A 20588-nucleotide genomic window follows, 5' to 3' on the forward strand; every position below is an offset into this window, starting at 1 on the left:
TCTGTTTTTGCATTTCCGCAATATATTGTGAAATATGAAACACTTTACAAACAAATCGTATTTATTTCAAAAAATGTATGAGTGACTGTAGCATTGCATTTGTAGGATAGTGCACAGCTTCATGAAAAAAAATAAAATTAGTTATAGAAAACAAACTACGTATTATATATAAATTTGTACCAAGAACATACTTTTAATGAAGATCGGGTTGAATGTTAATATTAATATTAAAGTTTTTATAAAACAAACGCTCCTCCATAGAACGTTTCTTATGACTATCCCATAGGGAGTGGCAAATCTTTACAATGCAGCTATTTGTAAATGCTTATGTATGTGCATATGATTTTCAAATAAAATCGCTTTTTAAGTTGGCAATCTGTCCTTTTCAAACGAAATTTTCAGTTTATTTGCCATATTTCTGCACTCATTTTCCGCTGCCAATGCTCTATCTTCTAGGACTTTTAAATGGGCTGAATACTCTGCTATCTGTTTTTTATAATCACGTTCCAGTGCGGAAAATAATCTGCGATATGTGCGATTTTCCTCTCTTATTTTTAAGTTTTCTCGACGTAGCGTTTCTCTGCAAATAAAGCACAAAGTATTAAATTCATAAATATAACTGATTGATTCCTCATGATTTTTTTTTTGTTATTTAAAGTAAGAAAATACTCAGCGATACTTATTTATCGACGTTGAAATAAAAAAAAAAAACAATGTTTATAATCAAAATTTATGTATTGAAAATTAAAAACACAAAAATATGGATGTCGTGCTATGTCAATCGCTCTTCTTCTAACATCATCCCATTGTCCTGAAATAATTTGGGAAGCCGCTTTAGTGATAATCTGTATCCGACTATGAATTTGAATCGTTTCGATAGCGTAGACGAAACGACGTATTATCTTATAGGAGACCAGAGAGACTTCTTCTAGTGGTTGGGGAGCGTCGAGAGTAGAAGTTGAAAAACGTTCACCCTTTCCACCCTGCGGTAAACCCTGCTTTATCTTACTCTGTTTTAGGCTTTTATCTTTAAAGATGGCTGAAAAGAAACGATTACGTCGCACTGCGTCAAGATGTGTTAATCCTCAGAGGAAAAACACTTTGACAGCTATAGTGCGTAATATTAGTAAGATTATAGAAGAGCGTATTTGTATACACGAAGAAAAATACTGGACATATTACTTTTCTAATATACGCATGAATAACAAAACATACAATAAAATTAAGGGATTATGTGGATTAAAAAAAGTGTTAAAGATACCAGACCTTGTAATTAATAAAGACGATATTGATATTGACTTCCCTTATGCAAATCCGGCTGGTAACAATAGTAATGACAACATTGTTCTTACAGAAAACTTACATAAAATAAATGCGTTAGCCTATAAGTTTGAACAAATACATCGACAGAACCAGCAACTCGGAGATACAAATTTTACAGCTCATGTTGAAAGTAGTGTGTTCGAATTAGCTAACTCAGCTGAGCCAATTGTACATTTTACGAACAGCATAACAGCTGATGGTGAACAAACTACAGTTGAATCTCAATACACTTTTATAAATGCGGAGAAAATTGACATAATCTTACGATTAAAAAATAATAAAAAGAGCTGTGGGGAAGACGGTATCTCAAACTTTTTGCTAAAGAAAACAACAAACACTTTCTGGAGATTCTTAGCAATTATCTTTAATCACTCACTTAATATAGGCTATTTCCCACTGGAATGGAAAACAGCAAAAATAAAATGCATTCCGAAACCAAACACTGACCTTAGTTCTCTTGTTAATTGTCACCCAATATCTCTTCTTTCAAATATTAGTAAATTATTGGAAGATTTTTTGCTTGAAAAAATAAAACAACATATCGAAGAGCGACATGTCTTAAAAGACTATCAATTTGGGTTCAGGCCATATCATTCAACATGCCACGCACTAACTTTACTCTCTGATTTTATTTGTAGTAATTTAAATCGACGACAGGCGACGATATTAGTCAGTCTAGATTTGGAAAAAGCATTCGATACTGCTTGGGTGGAAGGAATCTTATTTAAAATGTACAGGAAGTTCAACTTCGAAAAAAATCTTTGCATAATGTTGTATAGTTATTTAAAAGAGCGATCATTTTATGTTAATGAAGGTATATTTATTTCTTTGACAAGAGACGTTAGCCCAGGTGTGCCACAAGGTTCTTTGTTGGGGCCAATTCTCTATAACATCTTCTTAGCTGATTTCCCTGACCCACCATTAAGTTCTGAAATTAATAATTGCGATATTAAAGTGCTCATATACGCAGATGATATAATTATATTGGGATCTCACCAACGCATAACCAAAGCTAATGAAGCCGTTAACTCATACCTAAATGAATTAAATACATACTTTCACAAATGGAAGCTAAAACTAAACTTCAATAAAAGCGAAACAACTATTGTTAAAGGAATACGTAAAAACTTATATCCAAATGCTCGTAAATATGAGCCTCAAATTAAAATGGATTCAACATAAAATACAAAGAACAAATCAAATACTTGGGCATAATTTTGGCTAGCAAATTCACCTTTGTAAGACATATAGATTCCATTTTGACAAAAGCAAAAAAAATGTTCTTTAGCTATTGTAATTTATTAAGAAGGCAGGGTGGACTATCGAACTGTATTAAAATAAATATTTACAAACAAATAATTAGACCAATCATATCTTATGCTCATCCGATATGGTTCAACATTTCTTCGAGCCAAATGGAGAGACTCAGACGATTTGAACGATATGTTTTAAGAATTTGTAGCGGTCTTAATCGCCAACCTTACAGAAGTGGTACTTTTCGGAAAAGAGTTTCTAATAAAAGTTTGTATGAAAAATGTAAAATATCACGCATAGACTTTTTCTTAATGAAATCGTTAGTAAGATTTGTTGATAAACTGACATTCATAGAAAATGAACTGATAAACAAATATTTGTCAAAGGCAAGGGAAATATCATTACCTCTAACAGAAAAATATTTATCACCAATATATTTAAAAATACTAAAAAATAATAATATGTTACATAAAAATAGTAAAGCAATATATTATCATAGGCGATACAATACTTACAACTTCAACGATGAAAATTTAGTTTATAACATTGATCAATTTATGGCCAAATAAATTATAGAAGTTTAATAGTTATATGTACGTTATCTCATTTTTAAGCCCTTTTTGGGAGAATATAAATAAGTTTTAAAATTATGCCAAAGACATTCCAAATAATAATGATAACCTATTGTATAATCAAAAGAAAAATAAGTTTTAAACTCCTAGATAAATACAAATGTATGTTAGGATAATGCTAAATAATCTAATTTTATCATAACTTTGTAAACTCCTATGTTAAAATGATTTTGGGCAATAAATGAAATGAAATGATGGCTGACGAATACCTAGCACTCAGATAGTTCGCGGACCATCTCTTCAGGCTCGGCGGGAGGGTCGATTGTTGAATACAATCTAGTACCGTGGAGTGGCTGCCCGTATCGAAAACCTTCAAGAAGTCCAACGTTACTGGGCCAGTCCTCTCGCAGGGGCAGTTTCGTCCTGGGTGTTTATGGCGGTGAGTGCTGTGGTGGTACTGGGCACTGTGTGTGGGAGGGCTTTAAGTGTTTTCACTACTGGGAAAGGAGAATTATCGGACGATAGGACTCCCTTTGGTTGGCGGATTTTTCAGGTTTCAGTAGTGGTACTACTCCTCCAGCTTCCACTTGTAAGGAATTATGAGAGTAACCATGGAACAGTTGAAGACCTTTGTGAGACATCCTATTCTAAATGGACCGATGTTTTTCAGCACCAGCATGTTAAGTCCACCAGGGCCAATAGCTTTCGAAGCTTTTGATTTTTTGACGACTACCTAAACCTCATCGCTGGAGAAAGTAAGTAGCGCACAGTCATTCGGCAGTTAGTTAAGCCGTCGGTTGGCACGACGCTTGGACCTATCGACCGGAGAATGCAATCACTTAAGGTGATTGCCTCCTAGTCGTTGGGCTTCATCGGGTTCGATGGGCCTAATCACACCAGAGGTGAAGCTTCAGGTCTTCAGGTGCTCTGCCTATTGAGACCCGGTTAGGAAATTGGGACATATGTCCTGGAACGTTCCAGCTGGAATGAAGTGAACCGAAGCAGCGATGATCAACTTGCGGAATGCGCGTTCGCCTACGCGTATATCAGTGGGGATGGGAAGAGCAGCGAATGTGTCCTTGGTGAATTTTATACAGCCGGCCCAATTAGCTTTATTAAAGTTAATGTAGGATAAGTTAATCACGGAAATAAATCGAGACGATAATGAGTAAATGCTCTGATACCAGAAATAGCATATGTCGTCAAGTTACGCTATTGATCAAACCTGCGCTATCAATTGTTAGGTCAGACGAGCTGCTGCGTCATCGTGTACTGTCGAATCGTCTATATGGTCGTTAAGTAGTCCCCTACGAGCGTCTGGCAAGTTTGAATGTGACAAGCGCACCAATTTCGAGGTGATATTCACCCAGGCAGCAAATGGCAGGAGCTATATATGTGGATGTTGAATATATCGATCTCGGCATCACTTGACCGGACAGCTATTCTTTGACATTCCAAGGTACTATCCCAATGGTCGACGTCTTTATCGACGAGACGATACTGCACTATGGTGAAAAGTTTTTTAAAGGTGATGTATGTAGCAGACCGTTATTCGGTTTTGAGAGCGTTTGACAGAATCGACTGATTCGCTGACGTCACTTGGGATGTGTCTACCAACATTTAGCTTGTGTTAGAGACATACGAATGTCACGGCATGGGCACTGACTGTGTTGATTTTTAACGCAGTGACATGGCAGCTAAATTCCCCTCAAAAAGATTTTTTTCACCATATCTAACAAACAAACCTTGAAATCTATCATCCTTGATACTGCACAGTGTGGTAGACTTTAAAAGTTAGGCCACCTCCATTGTCTCTCTCGCAATTTTTTCGGTGCTTATTTTCGTTGATCAATGATTGATTATCTCGTCAATCTTACTCGGGAGTCCGTTGCTCTTAAGTTATAAGAGATAAGAGAGATATTGCCTACGGTGGCTTTGCATTGAATGCTGTTGTGGGGTGGGGGGCCTATTGACTGTACCAATAGGTACATATGTACCATGCACATAACTATATGTATTGGGCCGGGTCGATTTGTGGGGAGGCAAAAAAATCGCCCATTGCTCTGTGAAAATCATATTCCAGGGATCAAAATAAGAAACTTTGCCGAAGGAACCATACCTCTAAAACGAATTCTGATGTCTCCCAATTTGGGTCGAACTTTTTTAGTTTCTTTTCTCATGTAAAGGCCAAAAATGGTGATATTTTGAAATGATTGTATGGGGAACCCTAAATGGGTCAAAGTGGGATTTTTCGTTCGACCCAAATTGGGGGACATCAGAATTCGTTTTAGAGGTATGGTTCCTTCGGCAAAGTTTCTTATTTTGATCCCTAGAATACGATTTTCACAGAGCAATGAGCGATTTTTAAATCGACCCGCCCTAATATGTATATATAAATAGTTTTGTTTCAGTTTATGTACACATGCTTGAATATAAATTTAAAAGCTACTTTTCAACAGGAAATCTATTAATTGGTAAAACGACGTTCTCACTACAGTCGGTTCTACGTAATTGTCACGACCCGGATATATATCCGGCCAAACATTGTCACTTCAGCGGCATTCCTCGTATATGCACGGGGAATGTTTTTGCTGCTACAACAACAACATTGGTAAAACGAATTCGGTAGAGAATTTTAGTACCATATAATCATTTGCATTCATGTATGAATACAAATTTGCAATCATATCGTATTCTGTTAAGCGTTATTGATTGCATGAAACATTTATCGTCCTCAAGGAAGACGCTAAAAATAATTTTTTTCAAAAATCTATTTTAAAAAAGCACCAAAGTGCTAAAGCCTTTGTTTAATTGCTTTTCCTGTAATAAATACTATTTCGAATATTTCAACATGTCTATGATGATATGCTTGCTTTTGGCATTTAACTACTTACAATTCTGTTTTCAAATAATTAATGGGTTCCTCTTTAAGCATCACCTCTGAAAATCATAGCGATGTACATGACTTCTTGCATTGTAATTAATTATAATACCTTCAAATGGATCTTTGATTTCAATTACTGGTGACCCTTTGAAATTCGTTTCTTCTTGCTTTACTAAATGTATATTTGCTCGCTGTTTGCGTTGTCTACAACGTGGTGGTCTTTTGAATACCGTTTTACATTCAAACATCTCTGCACACGCTAACGATGATCTATCTTCAAGCGGAGTAGTATCCTGAGACGATATGCTTTGTTCATCCTGCTCCTGAAGTAGTTCTTCTTGCTTTATTAAATGAGTATTTGCTCGCTGCTCGCGTTGTCTACAAGGTGGTGGTCTTTTGAATACCGTTTTACATTCAAACATCTCTGCACACTTTAACGATGATCCATCTTCAAACGGAGTGGGATCCTGAGACGTTATGCTTTGTTCATCCTGCTCCTGAAGTAGGTCTTCTTGCTTTACTAAATGACTATTTGCGTGCTGGTCACGTTGTTTACAACATGTTGGTCTTTTGAACACCGTTTTACATTCAAACATCTCTGCACACTCTAACCATGATCCATCTTCAAACGGAGTGGTATCCTGAGCTGTTATGCTTAGTACATCCTGCTCCTGAAGTAGTTCTTCTTGCTTTACTAAAAAAGTACTTGCTTGCTGCTCACGTTGACTACAGCGTTTTGGAATATTTAAATTTGGACCATAAATAGTTGGCACAACGTTTCGTTTTAGATACAGTTTCTTGCTGAAACCTAAAACGCATTGATAAATTTACATTCTCACAATTTTCATAGGAAAAAATGAAGTCTTACCCATTTCAAACTTTAGGCGATTTTCAAAGTCGTCCCTTATAAAGTGGTACATACAGATATAGGAAGTCCTTATGTTGAAATCTTGAGTTCGTTGACAAAATTGTTTCCACTTTTGAGCGACCGCCTCATTAGATGGGAATGAAAAAAAACTGATATCCGATGCTTTATTTCCATTGCCCTTTCTACAGCTTTGAACCGCACATCTCATTTTTCGATTTTATACAGTTTTTTTTTAGAAACGGTAATAATAACAATTAACATCTAAATTTTTCTATTTGCAGAATCCTACCAGTATGACGTAGCCACCTAATAATTGATAGCTAAATTTATAGTGTTGTCGGGAAGCGCATACAATTTATTAAATTGTGGCTTAGGCAATTACCGTTGCATATGTTTGAGCTTGAAGTATGTTTTAACTTCATTTAAGATCAGCAATAATACAATATTTTAAATTATTTTAAATGACTTAAATGTTTTTTTTTTTAATTCTTTCAATTTGTAAGTAAAAAGTGGCATCTCTTGAATGTTATATCGTTTACGATATAACAAAGTATTCAAACATCTGGTTTTGACAGCCGGTAAACAGTAAGGGTAAATTTAATCAATTATAAATATATACTTTACACTCGCGGTGTATATTCTTGCTTTCGCATTTATGCTAATTAATATATTTAATAAATAGAAGTAAATAATGTCTAATATTGTGCAGTACATAATTGTGCGTAGTGATTTAAAATCGACTTTGTCCTGGCCATTGGGTGCATTGATAGCGCAGTGCTGCCACGCGACAGGTGAGCGATGATTACAATTTTTGTTTAAAATGAATAAATTTAAATTTTAAGATATACATATATAAATGAAACAAAAGAGTGACCATTATTTTGCCGGTTTACGATAAATTGACTTCTGTGTTGAAATGACGTGCTAAGTCTTTTCGTAGTGCAAGAAGTTCTAGGGCAAATGCTTTATGTTGCAGCGCTCAATTTCGTAAGGAAATATCAACAATTGTTAATTTACAATTATATTACAGCCGCTGTAATCCATTTGCATGCTGATGATGAAGATACAAAGGCGTATTTATGTGATTTGGATAATATGCATAAAGTCGTATTAGAGGTAAGCAAAGAATAGATTTAATTTTTTATATACGTACATAAGATATTATTAATACTTAATATTGGAATTATCACAGGCTAAGGATGAAGCGGCTCTAGTGAAAGTAGCAGAAAAATTGAAAGAAAATGATATTAAACATAAAATGTGGATTGAACAACCAGAAAATATACCAACATGTATAGCAATTAAGCCTTATGTTAAGGACAATATACATAAATTTGTTAAACATCTCAAATTGCTTAAGTAGTAGTAAATAGATCTGAAATGCCTACAATTTCTAATGAAGTTCAATTCTTCAAACATAAAATACGCATTAATGTTTAAAAATAAAAACTTCAAATGCTCAATACGGAATAATTCGTTAAAAATTAATAAAATAAAAATATATAATAATAATCTGTTCTTTTCTAAGTAAGTTTTATTAATCATTTCCAAGTTCCATAATTCTTACAACTAAGTTAATAAATATGAGCTTAGTCGAATAGGGAGAGTCTAAATGTAAATTTCTGTTATGTAAGAAATAAAAATAGATTGGTTTAGATAATGCCATTAAAGAAAAGATCAGTTAGTGTGAGAATATATGTAAGTAGGAGAAGTAAGGAGAGAATGAGTAAGGAAGTGTTATGTTGGTAGTGGGAGCATGGGGATGTGACTATATAGTAATGATGATAGAATACATGGTTGCGCATTCCGAATTCGCTGTGTCGGTAAGAGCCCATGAATAAACAAACAAAATGAAACGGAATTACTTGTTTGCGAAGAGGAAGAGTAGGCGAAAGCAGTGAAAACAACCACACCCATACGTTTCCACGACAGTCGGTTCTACGTTACCGAAACGACCCGGATTTATATCCGGCCAAGGACTGTCACTCCAGCAGCATTCCCCGTATGTAAGTACCACACCCATACTTTCTTGCCACAGCGTCTTACGCATAAAAACGTAAAAAAACTGCATTTGTAGGCTTTCTATTAATTTTACACGCGGCACTCCGTTTTCATCAGTTTGCTTAGTTTAAGTCTCACAAATCACAATATTACCAAGCCATTCACTGAATTTTCACAAACATGAAATTTCTCCTCCTATCCACGATACGACCGTATGCCATACTTGATGTGTAGTATAGACACGTCTGCATGTGTATACTCTGCTTTACTGAGTTTCTTGCTAACATTAGGGATCTTCTTTTCGCCAAGCGTTAGCAGGTGGCGAATAGATCAAGCAACTGGTATAAATAAACATATCTTGGCAGCACTGGAATAAAGCTACCAAAAATTACATTTGTTTGTAAACTAGTGAGTTATATCAGTTTTATGAGGCGACGGATTTTGCTCGATAACTTGTTTTTGCTTACTTACGCAAATTTTTCGTCAAGTGAGCCGAGCAGAGAAGTGGCGAATAGAAGAAGGCTTGTCTTAACATTAGCTGCCATTTCGTAGTTTGACAACGAATTTTCATTACTTCCGCTATTTGCATGCGCGAATATAGCAATCTGAGTTGATTGATATCATTTTAAAAATGAAATGTGGGCTGCCTGCAAGAGAAAACAAACGCTGAATAATAACCAGAATATGTTAAATTTTAATAATGGAAGCAAAAGACATATTGTGAAAGATTATTATGTCGAGGAGGTTGCTGAATACCTCGAGAATTGTTAATCAGACTAAATCGTCGTCTGAGGAACTATTCCACCTCCGTGAGCAGCACTTGCAGCTATCGAAGTAAACGCATTTAAAAACGGTAGTGCTTTTAAAATGTTGTAATATTTTAGGATTGAGTTCAAACTTTCTGAGAGACAGACTGTCAGCGCGCAAATGTAGTTTCCTTTAAAAATAATCTTCTAATGAGTCGAAGGCTTTGTTATAGCTTGTGAAAATTATAATAAACAAAAAAAAAATCTTACGTTTAATTTATTTTTCCTAGTCCTGGCTGATATTTAAAGCAAATAATAATAATCAAATGCAAAGAACAAGAACAAAAAAAGGAGCCGCCAAAGTGAACTACGAATGCGTGGTGGAAGCAAGATAATTCTAGAATTACTTAGAGGGTGAATCACGTTCGGTAGGTACATAGCATAATTGAAATTAAAAATTGGAACAATTCTAAAAGTTGGTAAACCGTTTAATTTAAATTTAAATTGTGCGTTCCCATGACAGTCGGTTCTACGTTACCGGAACGCCACGGATTTATATTCGGTCAAGGACTGTCACTCCAGCAGCATTCCCAGTACATGTAGGTATAGGGAATGTTCATGCTGCTACAACAACAACAACAACAACAACTAAAACTGAGCAAATCTCTAAATATAAAGGAACATTTTATTAACAAATTTAATAAAATATGTGATATGCCTAAAGCAAGTAAATAATAAAACGCTTTTTTATAAGCACAAAGATCTGTAAGCTATTAATTATCAAACTACTATATCATTTATTATCCATGGGAAGAAGAATTCAGATGGTGTGACGAACATCAGACCGTGCGGGTTTGAAGGGATCAGCTGATTTGCTGACGTAATAGCCTAGACAAGACGGTGGCGTTAATTATCTAAGGAATTTAGAGCAACTCATACGGATTGACAACTAGACTCAATTCTCAAAATTTAAGGGGATTAGGGGAATTTTCGATGTCAACATTGCCGAAAAATAATGGCCCCTATTATGAGTTATGGCCTCTGGTGACGATCCAGCATGCTTGTCCACCAGGCTTATATGTGTGCGTGTCGGGTGACACTCGTACTTGCTTCGTGTCACACATACTTGTTGTCGGCTTTTGCTTGATGAAAATCAAAAATTTTACATATTAGCGTCAAGCACCCGACACGCACACATATAAACCTGCTGGACAGCATGCTGGAGCGTCACCAGAGGCCATTAGATTCGATCTTCGATATTCGTTGGTTGTCGAAGATCGAAAATCGAATGTCAATTTGGTATTATGAGCCGTGCAATGCTGTCGAAATTTTCGTTGTATATCGAATTTAGAGTCGAATGCAAGTTTGCTTTCGATTGTGTAGCGTATTGTGCGAAAACTTGTTAAAATGTAAGTTGTTTGCGATTATTTATGGTTTTAGAGTAACCAAATAATAAATTTATACTAATTTTGTTAATATTATGCAGGGCGAAAGTCGTGAGTACCAAACAACAATTAGAAAGGCGAATCCACAATTCGCAAAAGGGATGTGCACCAAAGTTCAAGCAGCAAAAAAATGGAAGGAATTTACAACGGAGCTGAATTGCTTGGGACCACCAGTAGAACGGCAGCAAAATGGATTAAGGTTAATAATGTTTTTTTTTTTTTGTGATGTTTATAGAAATACATTTTTATTTTCCCTTGGCAGGCATGGGCTGATATACGTAGAGGAACTGAAATACATATTTTTTTCGAATGACGAATAATTGAATAAAGAAAATCTGTAACAAAAATAAAACAGAAACTTTGGCGTAAAGGTTTCTATTTAATACTTTTTAGATTTTTCTATAATATTCTAAGAATTTCATTTCTTATGTTTTCTGCTTCTTCGTTATTTGACTCCACTTCAATATCTTCAGCATCATCGTACACAGTGGGTTGAGCAAGTCCTAGCATACCTTCATTACCAATACTCAATTGGTACGATCCCTGAGCACAAAATCGCAGAACTGTGGCCAGCTTTAAAATATTTGGAATGGATTTAGCTCGGGTGCACTGCTGCAACTGGTTTTCTGTACTGGACAGTAGGTTCATAAACGCCTCTTAAGATAATCTAAAGTTCTTTAAAAATCTGTAAGGAAATTTCTGTTATATTAAGTACGTCAACACATTTTGAAAATTCTAAACTTACTTAGTGGAAGCCATTTCTAGGGGGTTCGATGCGCCCCTCAACTGTTTTCTACTTCTAGCTAGTTCCACAAATCTTTCATCGTCCGATGAATCGTCGAACCACAACTCCGTTGTACTCATTTTCACAAAAAATACTTTTTTTAACTTTTAAAAATGTTGTTAGCAAAGAATTTCAACACAATCGGATGTTCTTTTATTTTGATTTGCTGTATCAGCTGAGAAAAAATTATCTATTGTAAATGCGTCGAGCGATCGACATTCACAATAGTCCGATTCTTCAACCAATGAGCACCATAATACCAAATGAAAATTCGTTCGATCCGCACTTTCGACTACAGTCAGTTAAAAAAAGTTTAACAGTTAAAATCTATTGTGAATGAAAAATCGTAAAACTTTTAAAGAGAAAAACAAGAAAGACTGAAAACAATCATTGCAGCATTAAAATTCTGGAACAATATGATGAGCACAACAGGAGTAAGTATTTTATAGCATTTTCGTTTTATTTTTCAGTTTATAAATGGCCTTTTCTAATTTCAGAAATTTCATTATCAGGGCAGCTAATACCCCTACTTGTCACCTGCGATCCATCTTTTAACACGGTTAATTCGTACCGTGCTATATCGAAACCGTGTTATACGAAACCTTGAAATAATATAAATAAAGGCAATGTGTACCGTGTTACATCGAAATCAAATATTAAGGTGTAAAATTTTATGATAGCTGAACTTTATCAACTTCATTTACAAAGGACAAAACGCATATGTACAATACTTTCACTTCTCAAAACGAAATGAGATATTTTTTGATAGCAATGAATTTGGGGTATTCCCCTTATGGAACGGAAAAAAAGTTCAAATTTAAAATGCATATTTTTCAAAATCGTTATATTAATATCAATTCTTGTACCGTGTCATATCGAAACCGAGTTTTACAAGTACCGTGTTATACGAGGGACGCCTGTACTCAAAATTGGGATTCAATATGTAACAATATAGACGCATAAAAGAGTAGAACGCTCAATTTGGTGTGTTGTTAAATACAAGTATATTTACTTTTTATTTATTAATTTAATATATTTAAATTCTATTTATAAAAGTATTGTCCAAAAATCTAAATACTAAGAATGAACAATAAAAGTAGCTTTTATGTATATCGTTGTTACGCATTAGGCAAATACATACATGATAAAGTACATCTAGATTTATGCATTACAAGTAATATTAGATGTATATATATATAAGTATATATATGTATGTATGGCTGCATTTTATTTTAATTTAGTTTCATTTTACATAACTCATTTCAGTTTGGTTTACAGAATGGTAACTATTATTTAAGTTAATATCATTGTTTGTCGTTGCTAGACGACTAATCGTAAAATCGTATATTTTTTAACACAAAAACGGTGGTGAATAAAGATTCTTGATAGTGTTTCATTGTGCTTTGCATGTATGTATTATTGTATGAAGGTATGAATGTACACTACATTTCACATACATATTCGATTCGGAGTAATTTTGGTACATACAAAATTTATTGAATAGTGTTAGTGTATTCTGTTATTTAGTTGGGACACCATTACATTATTATCCATAGAACAAGCATAACTCTATAATTACATAGTTATGTATTTTCCATCGCATTAAAATTTCAATCGTATTTCGTTGAATTAGATAGTATAGTTACTAACACTAATACGTTGAGCTTAGTAGCTAGGTAGGTAGGTTTAGAGATTCATTTGGGCACCATTTAAAGCTGCACACTGGTCGATCTGTATATTTAGATCAGCCTCCAATTTCACTTCCGTTCTTTTTTCCAAATGAAATGTGTTGTGTTGAGTGGCATTTTCAATTTCTCGCAGGCCTCTGTATCGCATTTAATTCCTCCTTTAACCACTGTTGCCAATTTTCCTGTAAAATTATTTAAAAATAAAATTAGATTCGTTTTTGCAGTTGTAGAAAAATGCGAATACAGAATAGTTTGATGGTATTAAACGATTGAAATCAAAGTGAAGCTTATAACGAAAATTATAAATGTAAAAAAGAAGAAGCAGAATAAGAAAAAAACAATGATACAAATAAAACAAGACATTGAAATAAAGTATATAATAAATTAAAATAAAGAGACAAGTGCAATTAAAACCAAATGAAATTAAATAAAGTTAAACTAATAAATAAGACGAAATTAAATTTAGTTAACTTTAATTAAACAAAACTCATTAAATTAACTAAACTGAATTTAATTTAATAAATTAAATTAGTGTAAATTAAAGTAACACAGAGTAAGAAATTTATTAAGAAATCAATAACTGATTTTGAATTTTGCAACTTTCAACCAATTAATGCATTATTAAAGACTAAAGGTCTTACAGATACAGCCTCATTTCTTAAATAAATAAAACAAAATAAAGTTAAATAAAATAAATTAAGATTAAATTAAACTAATAGGTCTATTTATAAGTTCGTGCGGTTTTACAACAGATGGCGTAACTTGATTATTATTCCATCGATCCACATTTCCAAACATTCATTGGAGAGCTACTGTCGTAAGGCACAAACGTCAGTATAAGTTTTTTATTTGAAGCGTAAACAACAATATTTTTACCACACTTGAAAATGTCGAATTTCGTGCCAAATAATGTGTTTTTGCGGGGAATTCTTCTTCATTATTTTAATATGAAGAAAAAAGCAGCCGAAAGTCATCGTATCTTGGTGGAAGTTTATGGTGAGCATGCTCTATCTGAGCGAACGTGCCAGAAGTGGTTTGCACGCTTTAAAAGTGGTGATTTTGGCTTGGAAGACGAAGAACGCGAGGGTGCGCCGCCAAAGTTCATGGATACCGAATTGGAGGAATTGCTCGATCAAGATCCGGCTCAAACGCAAGAAGAGGTTGCAAAAACTTTGGGAGTTGATCAATCAACCATTTCCAAACGTTTAAAAGCCATGGGAATGATCCGAAAGGTAGGCCATTGGGTGCCGTATGAATTGAAGCCAAGAGACGTTGAACGCCGTTTTATGGCATGCGAACAACTGCTTCAACGGCACAAAAGAAAGGGTTTTTTGCATCGAATTGTGACTGGCGATGAAAAGTGGGTCCATTACGACAATCCAAAACGTCGGGCAACGTATGGATACCCTGACCATGCTTCAACATCGACGTCGGCGCAGAATATTCATGGCCTGAAGGTTATGCTGTGTATCTGGTGGGACCAGCTGGGTGTTGTGTATTATGAGCTACTGAAACTGAATGAAACGATTACGGGGGATGTCTACCGACGACAATTGATGCGTTTGAGCCGAGCACTGCGAGAAAAACGGCCGCAATACGCCGATAGACACGACAAAGTTATTTTGCAACATGACAATGCTCGGCCACATGTTGCACAAGTGGTCAAAACATACTTAGAAACGCTCAAATGGGATGTCCTACCCCACCCGCCGTATAGTCCAGACCTTGCGCCATCCGATTACTATCTCTTCCGATCGATGCAACATGGCCTGGCTGACCAGCACTTCCGTAATTACGATGAAGTCAAAAAATGGATCGATTCGTGGATTGCGGCAAAACCGACCGAATTTTTCACAAAGGGAATCCGTGAATTGCCAGAAAGATGGGAAAAAGTAGTAGTAAGCGATGGACAATATTTTGAATATTAAATTTGTAACCATTTTACGTCAATAAAGTTTCAAATTTCGAAAAAAAAACCGCACGAACTTATTCATAGTCCTATTACATAAATAAAATTACTAAATAAACTAAAAATTTATTTAAGCAACAAGAATTAAATAAACTAAACAAACTTTAACTAAATTAATTCAGTAAAATTAGATAAAATTAAATTAAAGAAACTTAAAGAAAGCATAATAAAATATAAATTAAATAAAGTGTAGCAATTAAATTAAATAAATAAAAAAAAACGAAATTAAATTAAGTCAAGTGAAACTAAATTACAAATTACGCTAAAATATCGAAAAAAAATGTGTAGGCCACTAAACGAACCAGTTTATATAATAAAGTAAAATAAAACTAAATTTAAATTAATTAAAATCAACTTAATTCAGTAAAGTTAGAGAAAATTAAATTAAAGTTACTGAAAAAACTAAATTGAACCGTGATAAACATAAATATAAACTTAATAAAGTGAACAAATTGAATAAAAAAAAGAAATTAAATTAAGGCAAATTGTGTTAAATTATATGAGCTAAATTAAGTAAAATGAACCTAAATTAATATAAATTGAATAAAGTGAATGAAATTGAAATAAATCAAATAAAGTTTAATAAAAATAAATAAAAATAAATTAAAACCAATCAAATTAAGTTATATTGTATTAAAATAAAAAAAAAAAAATTAAATCAAATTAATTAATGTGAAACTAAAGTAAATGAAAAATGAAAAAACTAAGTTAAATTGAAATAAATTAATTCAAGTAAAATGCATTTAAACAAAAATAAACTAAGACAAATTCAATTAAGTTAAACGGATTTAAATTGATCTAATTAAAATTAAATTTAATTAAAGTCTACTAAGTGAAAAATAAATTAAAACAAATTAGAAAAAATTAAGTTGAAGTTAGTGGAAAAACAAAACTGAACCGTGAAAATTAATTAATTAATAAATTAAGAAAATTCAATTAATTAAGACCAAATTAAAGCAAATTGTTTTAATTAAATTGTTATAAGCTAAATTAAGTAAAATTTAAGCAAAATTAATCAAACTGAAACTAAATTAAAAATAAATTAAACTCTACTAAATGAAAAATACATTAAATAAAAATAAATCAAAACAAATTTAAAGCAAAAATAAACTGCAAAAAATTAAACTAATTTAAATTGATCTAATTAAAAGTAAATTAAATTAAAATAAACTCTACTAAGTGAAAAATAAGTTAAAACATATTTTTTTTTTTTGCGGTGAGGTTGGGTTAAAAATGTCTTCGCACCATATAGTAACCGTCGCTACTACGTGTGCGGGGATTCCACTAAAAATATCCCTCTTCTTCTCTTGGATAGATAAATTTAGATAAATTTCTCTTGGATAGATAAAATTAAATTGAAGTTACTGGAAAAACGAAACTGAACAGTGACAAACATTAAATAAAAATAAAACAAAAACAAATGAAATGAAATTAAATTAAATAAAATTGATCTAAAAATGTAAATGGGTGATTCTCCGCGTAGCGCAGAATTCCATGTCCCAGACGTTTTTAAATAAATAGTATTTACAGTAATGAATCAAACGTGAAAAAGTAATTTTTGCATTTACAAACAAAAACCAGTAGTTATATCTATTAATAAAATAGAATTCTCTTCACAAGTGCGGTTTAAGGTGCCAAAACGTCACGGTGAAACCTGTCCCCAGTATCATTTATAAAATAAAAACCAATATTTTAGTGAAGTATAATAATCAGTATAACTGTTATTGACATTTTGGTATTGTGCAAGGTAGTAGAATTGAGAAATATAAAACACTTATTAAAAAAAAAACTGTTAATGCTTTTTTGATGATATTTCTTGTCCCCAGTTTTTTTGCGTCACGGTGAAGCCTATCAATAAAATTGGATTATGTACATAAAAATAAAATGTCAAATTAGTTTTACTCTAGTAAAAGCAACATTTAACTTTGCTAACTTGATGTACTAAGGCAGACATTAATCTCATGATTGAATTTTTCGGTTTTTATGCCTTGGAAGTAACAAACCTGTATTGGGAATAACAGAATCGTCACGGTGACGCCTCCATATATTTTGCAAGAAAATTAATAATTATTTATAATTAATCTTAAATAATGTGTAGTACTATTAGTCTAGTGAATATAAATGGCCTCAACATGAAAAAAATTGAAAATCGCCGACAATTTGTTTAAAAAATCAGTATTACATGAGCGTCACGGGGAAGCCTCTGCATATGGCGAAGCCTTTTTGCATTAAACCGTGTGCTTTATTCAAATACTTACACGTGCTAGTTTAGTGAATTTGTGTAAACAAATAAAGACAAAAATACAGGTCTTATTCTATAAAAATGGTTGGCCAGTAGCTATATAGTATACACCAGCGTTTACAATTAAATTAAAAAAACACAAAAATTATAAACATTTTGTCCCGCCCACTCCGCATATTTCATTCTTGACCCCTAATCTTGAAGATTACGTTTTCATTTTTATTTAATTGTAAAAAAAAAACCAATACTAATATGAACTGAATTCTACGCTACCCAAATGTGTTTAATAAAGTAAATTAAAAATAAATTAAATGAATTTGAAAAAAATAATTGAAATTGATTTACAAACAAAAAACGTATTGAAGTAAAATTCAAACCAAATCAAATAAATAAATAATAAAAAGTTAGCAAATCAATGAAAATATAGAAAGCTTCTGCTCCTCCTTTGATTTCAATCTTAAAATAAGTCAAATTACTGTTTCGAAATTATTAAATTTACTTTTTCGAAAGCTTTATACATCCGCAACCAATGGGAGTTAGTGCTGTGTGCTGAATGCTGTAGACACTGTGAGCAGCTACTTTAGCGACTGTGGCAATTGTCATAATTTGTAAGGTGTGTTAATTGGAACCATAACCCATTTTTATACATACAATTATGTTGTACAAAACGTTGTTTCAACTATGCGCATAAAACATTAGGCAATTAAGTGTTAGAATTAAAAAAATACAATAAATAGGTAAAGCCTACAAATTCTTAGAGTCTACGAACAAACACAGAGCTTACGTACTGAAACAATTAAAAGTATTACATAAATTAATATTTTGTATTTTTTATCTACTAGGTTGTCATGGCCAAAATAGGTTATTTTTTTTATATATTTGTTTGTTTGTATAAGCAGCAAAGCGTTAGTTAGTTTATAAATTTATTGCTTAATGGTTATTACAAAGTGCTTAGGTGTGATCGAATATTTTGCTGATTCTGCATTTCATGTTTGATGTGCCATCTTTTCCGCATTTCTATTAGTTATTTAATCATTATTATGCAAATTCTCTGCATATTCATCGTATTCCTCTTCAGCCTCATTCTGCTCATCCTCCTCTTCCTCTGCCTCGTAGTCGCTGGTATTGCTTTCGGGCGCTGTCACATCGGGCAGATAATCTTTGTGTATGGGCGTGGAGATGACAGGCTCCTAGAGATGATTTTAATTAGTGTGCATGTGTGTGTGCGTACGGCATTAATTTCAACAGTGCAAATAAAAACTACCAATTAATAAGTGAGTTATGTGCTACGGTTGGTCTGTAGGCTAAACATGCAGCTTTTACGCTTTACTAAAACTAGAAAGCCCGCCAAAAATTTTGAAAACCAACACCAACACAATTTATTTACTCGCTAAGTTACTTTGAATTAGAATTAATTTTTTTTATTTTTTTGTGTTATTGTACTTCTTATTTTCGACTTCATGCTAACCTTTGGTGGTCGCCAACCACAACCCGGCAATGGCAGGCCATCAGAACCCAGTGGGCAAGGCGCGTCCAGTCCGGGTACACCCTGCTCACCCTTGTCACCGCGATCACCTTTGCGTCCGCGTTTGCCTGGCGGTCCAGCATCTCCACGTGAACCCTTCTCACCACGCGGCCCCTCTTGGCCGGGTATGCCATCAGTGCCCTTTTATAGACGCGCATATTCCAAAAACAGTAGCCATAACGCATACAAATACATACATAGTTACAAATACCAATACACAGTTACACATTGAGACACGTTTGTGGGAGGGAGGTCAATAGCAATTCAAACATTTGTTTAACGTTTTACGGTTGATATTACAAAAGTTTGTACGTGTACAGTTAGTTCATTTTGTTTTCCAATAAGAGTACGTTTGTTTTGTTGTTGTACATAGTGCGGATGCAATAAAAATAAGAAAAAAAAGAATAATATATAAGAATATTTTAAACGAGTATATGTACGTAGGTGACTTGTGCCCAAGGTCATGCAATTTGGAAAGAAATATTCAAAAAAGTGTACGTTCATTCACCATTAAAAAAGTAAAAGCACTAATTTCGGTTCTCACACGAAGATTTTGTACTTACCGGTAGTCCAGGATCGCCACGTTCACCCTTTTGTCCAGTTTCGCCTTGAGCACCCTGAGAAGAAAAAAATGTATTATAAAATATTTTTCTTCACAATTAATTTTCGAATTATTTATTTACCTTCATGCCATCTAGCCCCGGTGGACCCTATAAGAGTTGAAAACAATAGAAAAAAATTTATAAAAAAATAAAAGTTCAAACATAAATGTCTATATACATATGTACATATATACAATACCATGTGTTTAGTCACGATAAGCTGTCCCGTTAGGTTGGAATTAGTAGTGTATTTTATATTACATATTGGTGTTAGCAAAAATAGCAACCGAAACTAAAAATGAATAAGTCAAAGCAAAGAAGAAGAAACTAAACTCATAAAAAAATTTCAAAAAGGCGAAGGAAGCAGTAAATGGCAAAAAGAAATCATAAAAACAAATTTTCTTGTCAAGGAGCTCTTCGAAATTGTTTTAGGAAACGAAATTACGTTCCCAGGAACTGTTATTAAAATTACACATCGGGAATTAGTGAGAGAGAGACTTGGGATATAGCCAAACAAGTGGTATCACAAGAGGCCTCCGAGCCTAAGAAACCTCTCTACTGTAATCGATTAGAGGTGGCATGTCATAATGCCGTAGTCATAACCGTAACCGTTCAGGCCAACTGAATTTAGAATTTTTCGCTGTAACCATAAACAGCTGACGCAGCAGAGAAAGCCGCGAAGATG

The 20588-nt window shown here is 33.5% G+C and overlaps 3 protein-coding genes across 5 annotated transcripts in view; 1 reads left to right on the forward strand and 2 right to left on the reverse strand.

Moving 5' to 3' along the window:
• Positions 1-7221, reverse strand: LOC128854977 (uncharacterized). Of its 3 annotated transcripts, XR_008453663.1 has the most exons (5): positions 6902-7217; positions 6143-6841; positions 6044-6089; positions 192-580; positions 1-117 (listed from the first exon to the last, which is right to left on the reverse strand). XR_008453663.1 is itself a non-coding variant. In XM_054089508.1 (4 exons), the coding sequence occupies exons 1-4, from the start codon at positions 7107-7109 to the stop codon at positions 364-366; spliced, it is 1170 nt and encodes a 389-aa protein (XP_053945483.1). In that variant the 5' UTR covers positions 7110-7217; the 3' UTR covers positions 1-363. The 3 variants fall into 3 exon arrangements, 2 of the variants coding, with proteins under 2 accessions (XP_053945483.1, XP_053945484.1); XM_054089508.1 differs by having other exon boundaries at positions 1-580; XM_054089509.1 differs by lacking the exons at positions 1-117; positions 192-580 and adding an exon at positions 717-1108 and having other exon boundaries at positions 6902-7221.
• A 254-nt stretch (positions 7222-7475) lies between these two features.
• On the forward strand, positions 7476-8402 carry LOC128854979 (putative peptidyl-tRNA hydrolase PTRHD1). Its single transcript, XM_054089510.1, has 3 exons — positions 7476-7692; positions 7932-8017; positions 8094-8402. Exons 1-3 carry the CDS (start codon positions 7593-7595, stop codon positions 8262-8264), a joined length of 357 nt encoding a protein of 118 aa, XP_053945485.1. The 5' UTR covers positions 7476-7592; the 3' UTR covers positions 8265-8402.
• Positions 8403-12858: 4456 nt separating this feature from the next.
• The window catches only part of LOC128871683 (collagen alpha chain CG42342-like), a 151738-nt gene continuing 144008 nt past the window's right edge, over positions 12859-20588 (reverse strand). Inside the window, exons 14-17 of the mRNA XM_054113632.1 lie at positions 19985-20011; positions 19865-19918; positions 19245-19442; positions 12859-13747 (exon numbers count right to left, since the gene is read on the reverse strand). Coding sequence (XP_053969607.1) covers positions 13685-13747; positions 19245-19442; positions 19865-19918; positions 19985-20011 — 342 coding nt within the window. The 3' untranslated portion in view covers positions 12859-13684. The remainder of the gene's footprint in view (positions 13748-19244; positions 19443-19864; positions 19919-19984; positions 20012-20588) is intronic.

This window comes from Anastrepha ludens, chromosome 2 (assembly GCF_028408465.1).
Source record: "Anastrepha ludens isolate Willacy chromosome 2, idAnaLude1.1, whole genome shotgun sequence".
Classification (NCBI taxonomy): domain Eukaryota; kingdom Metazoa; phylum Arthropoda; class Insecta; order Diptera; family Tephritidae; genus Anastrepha; species Anastrepha ludens.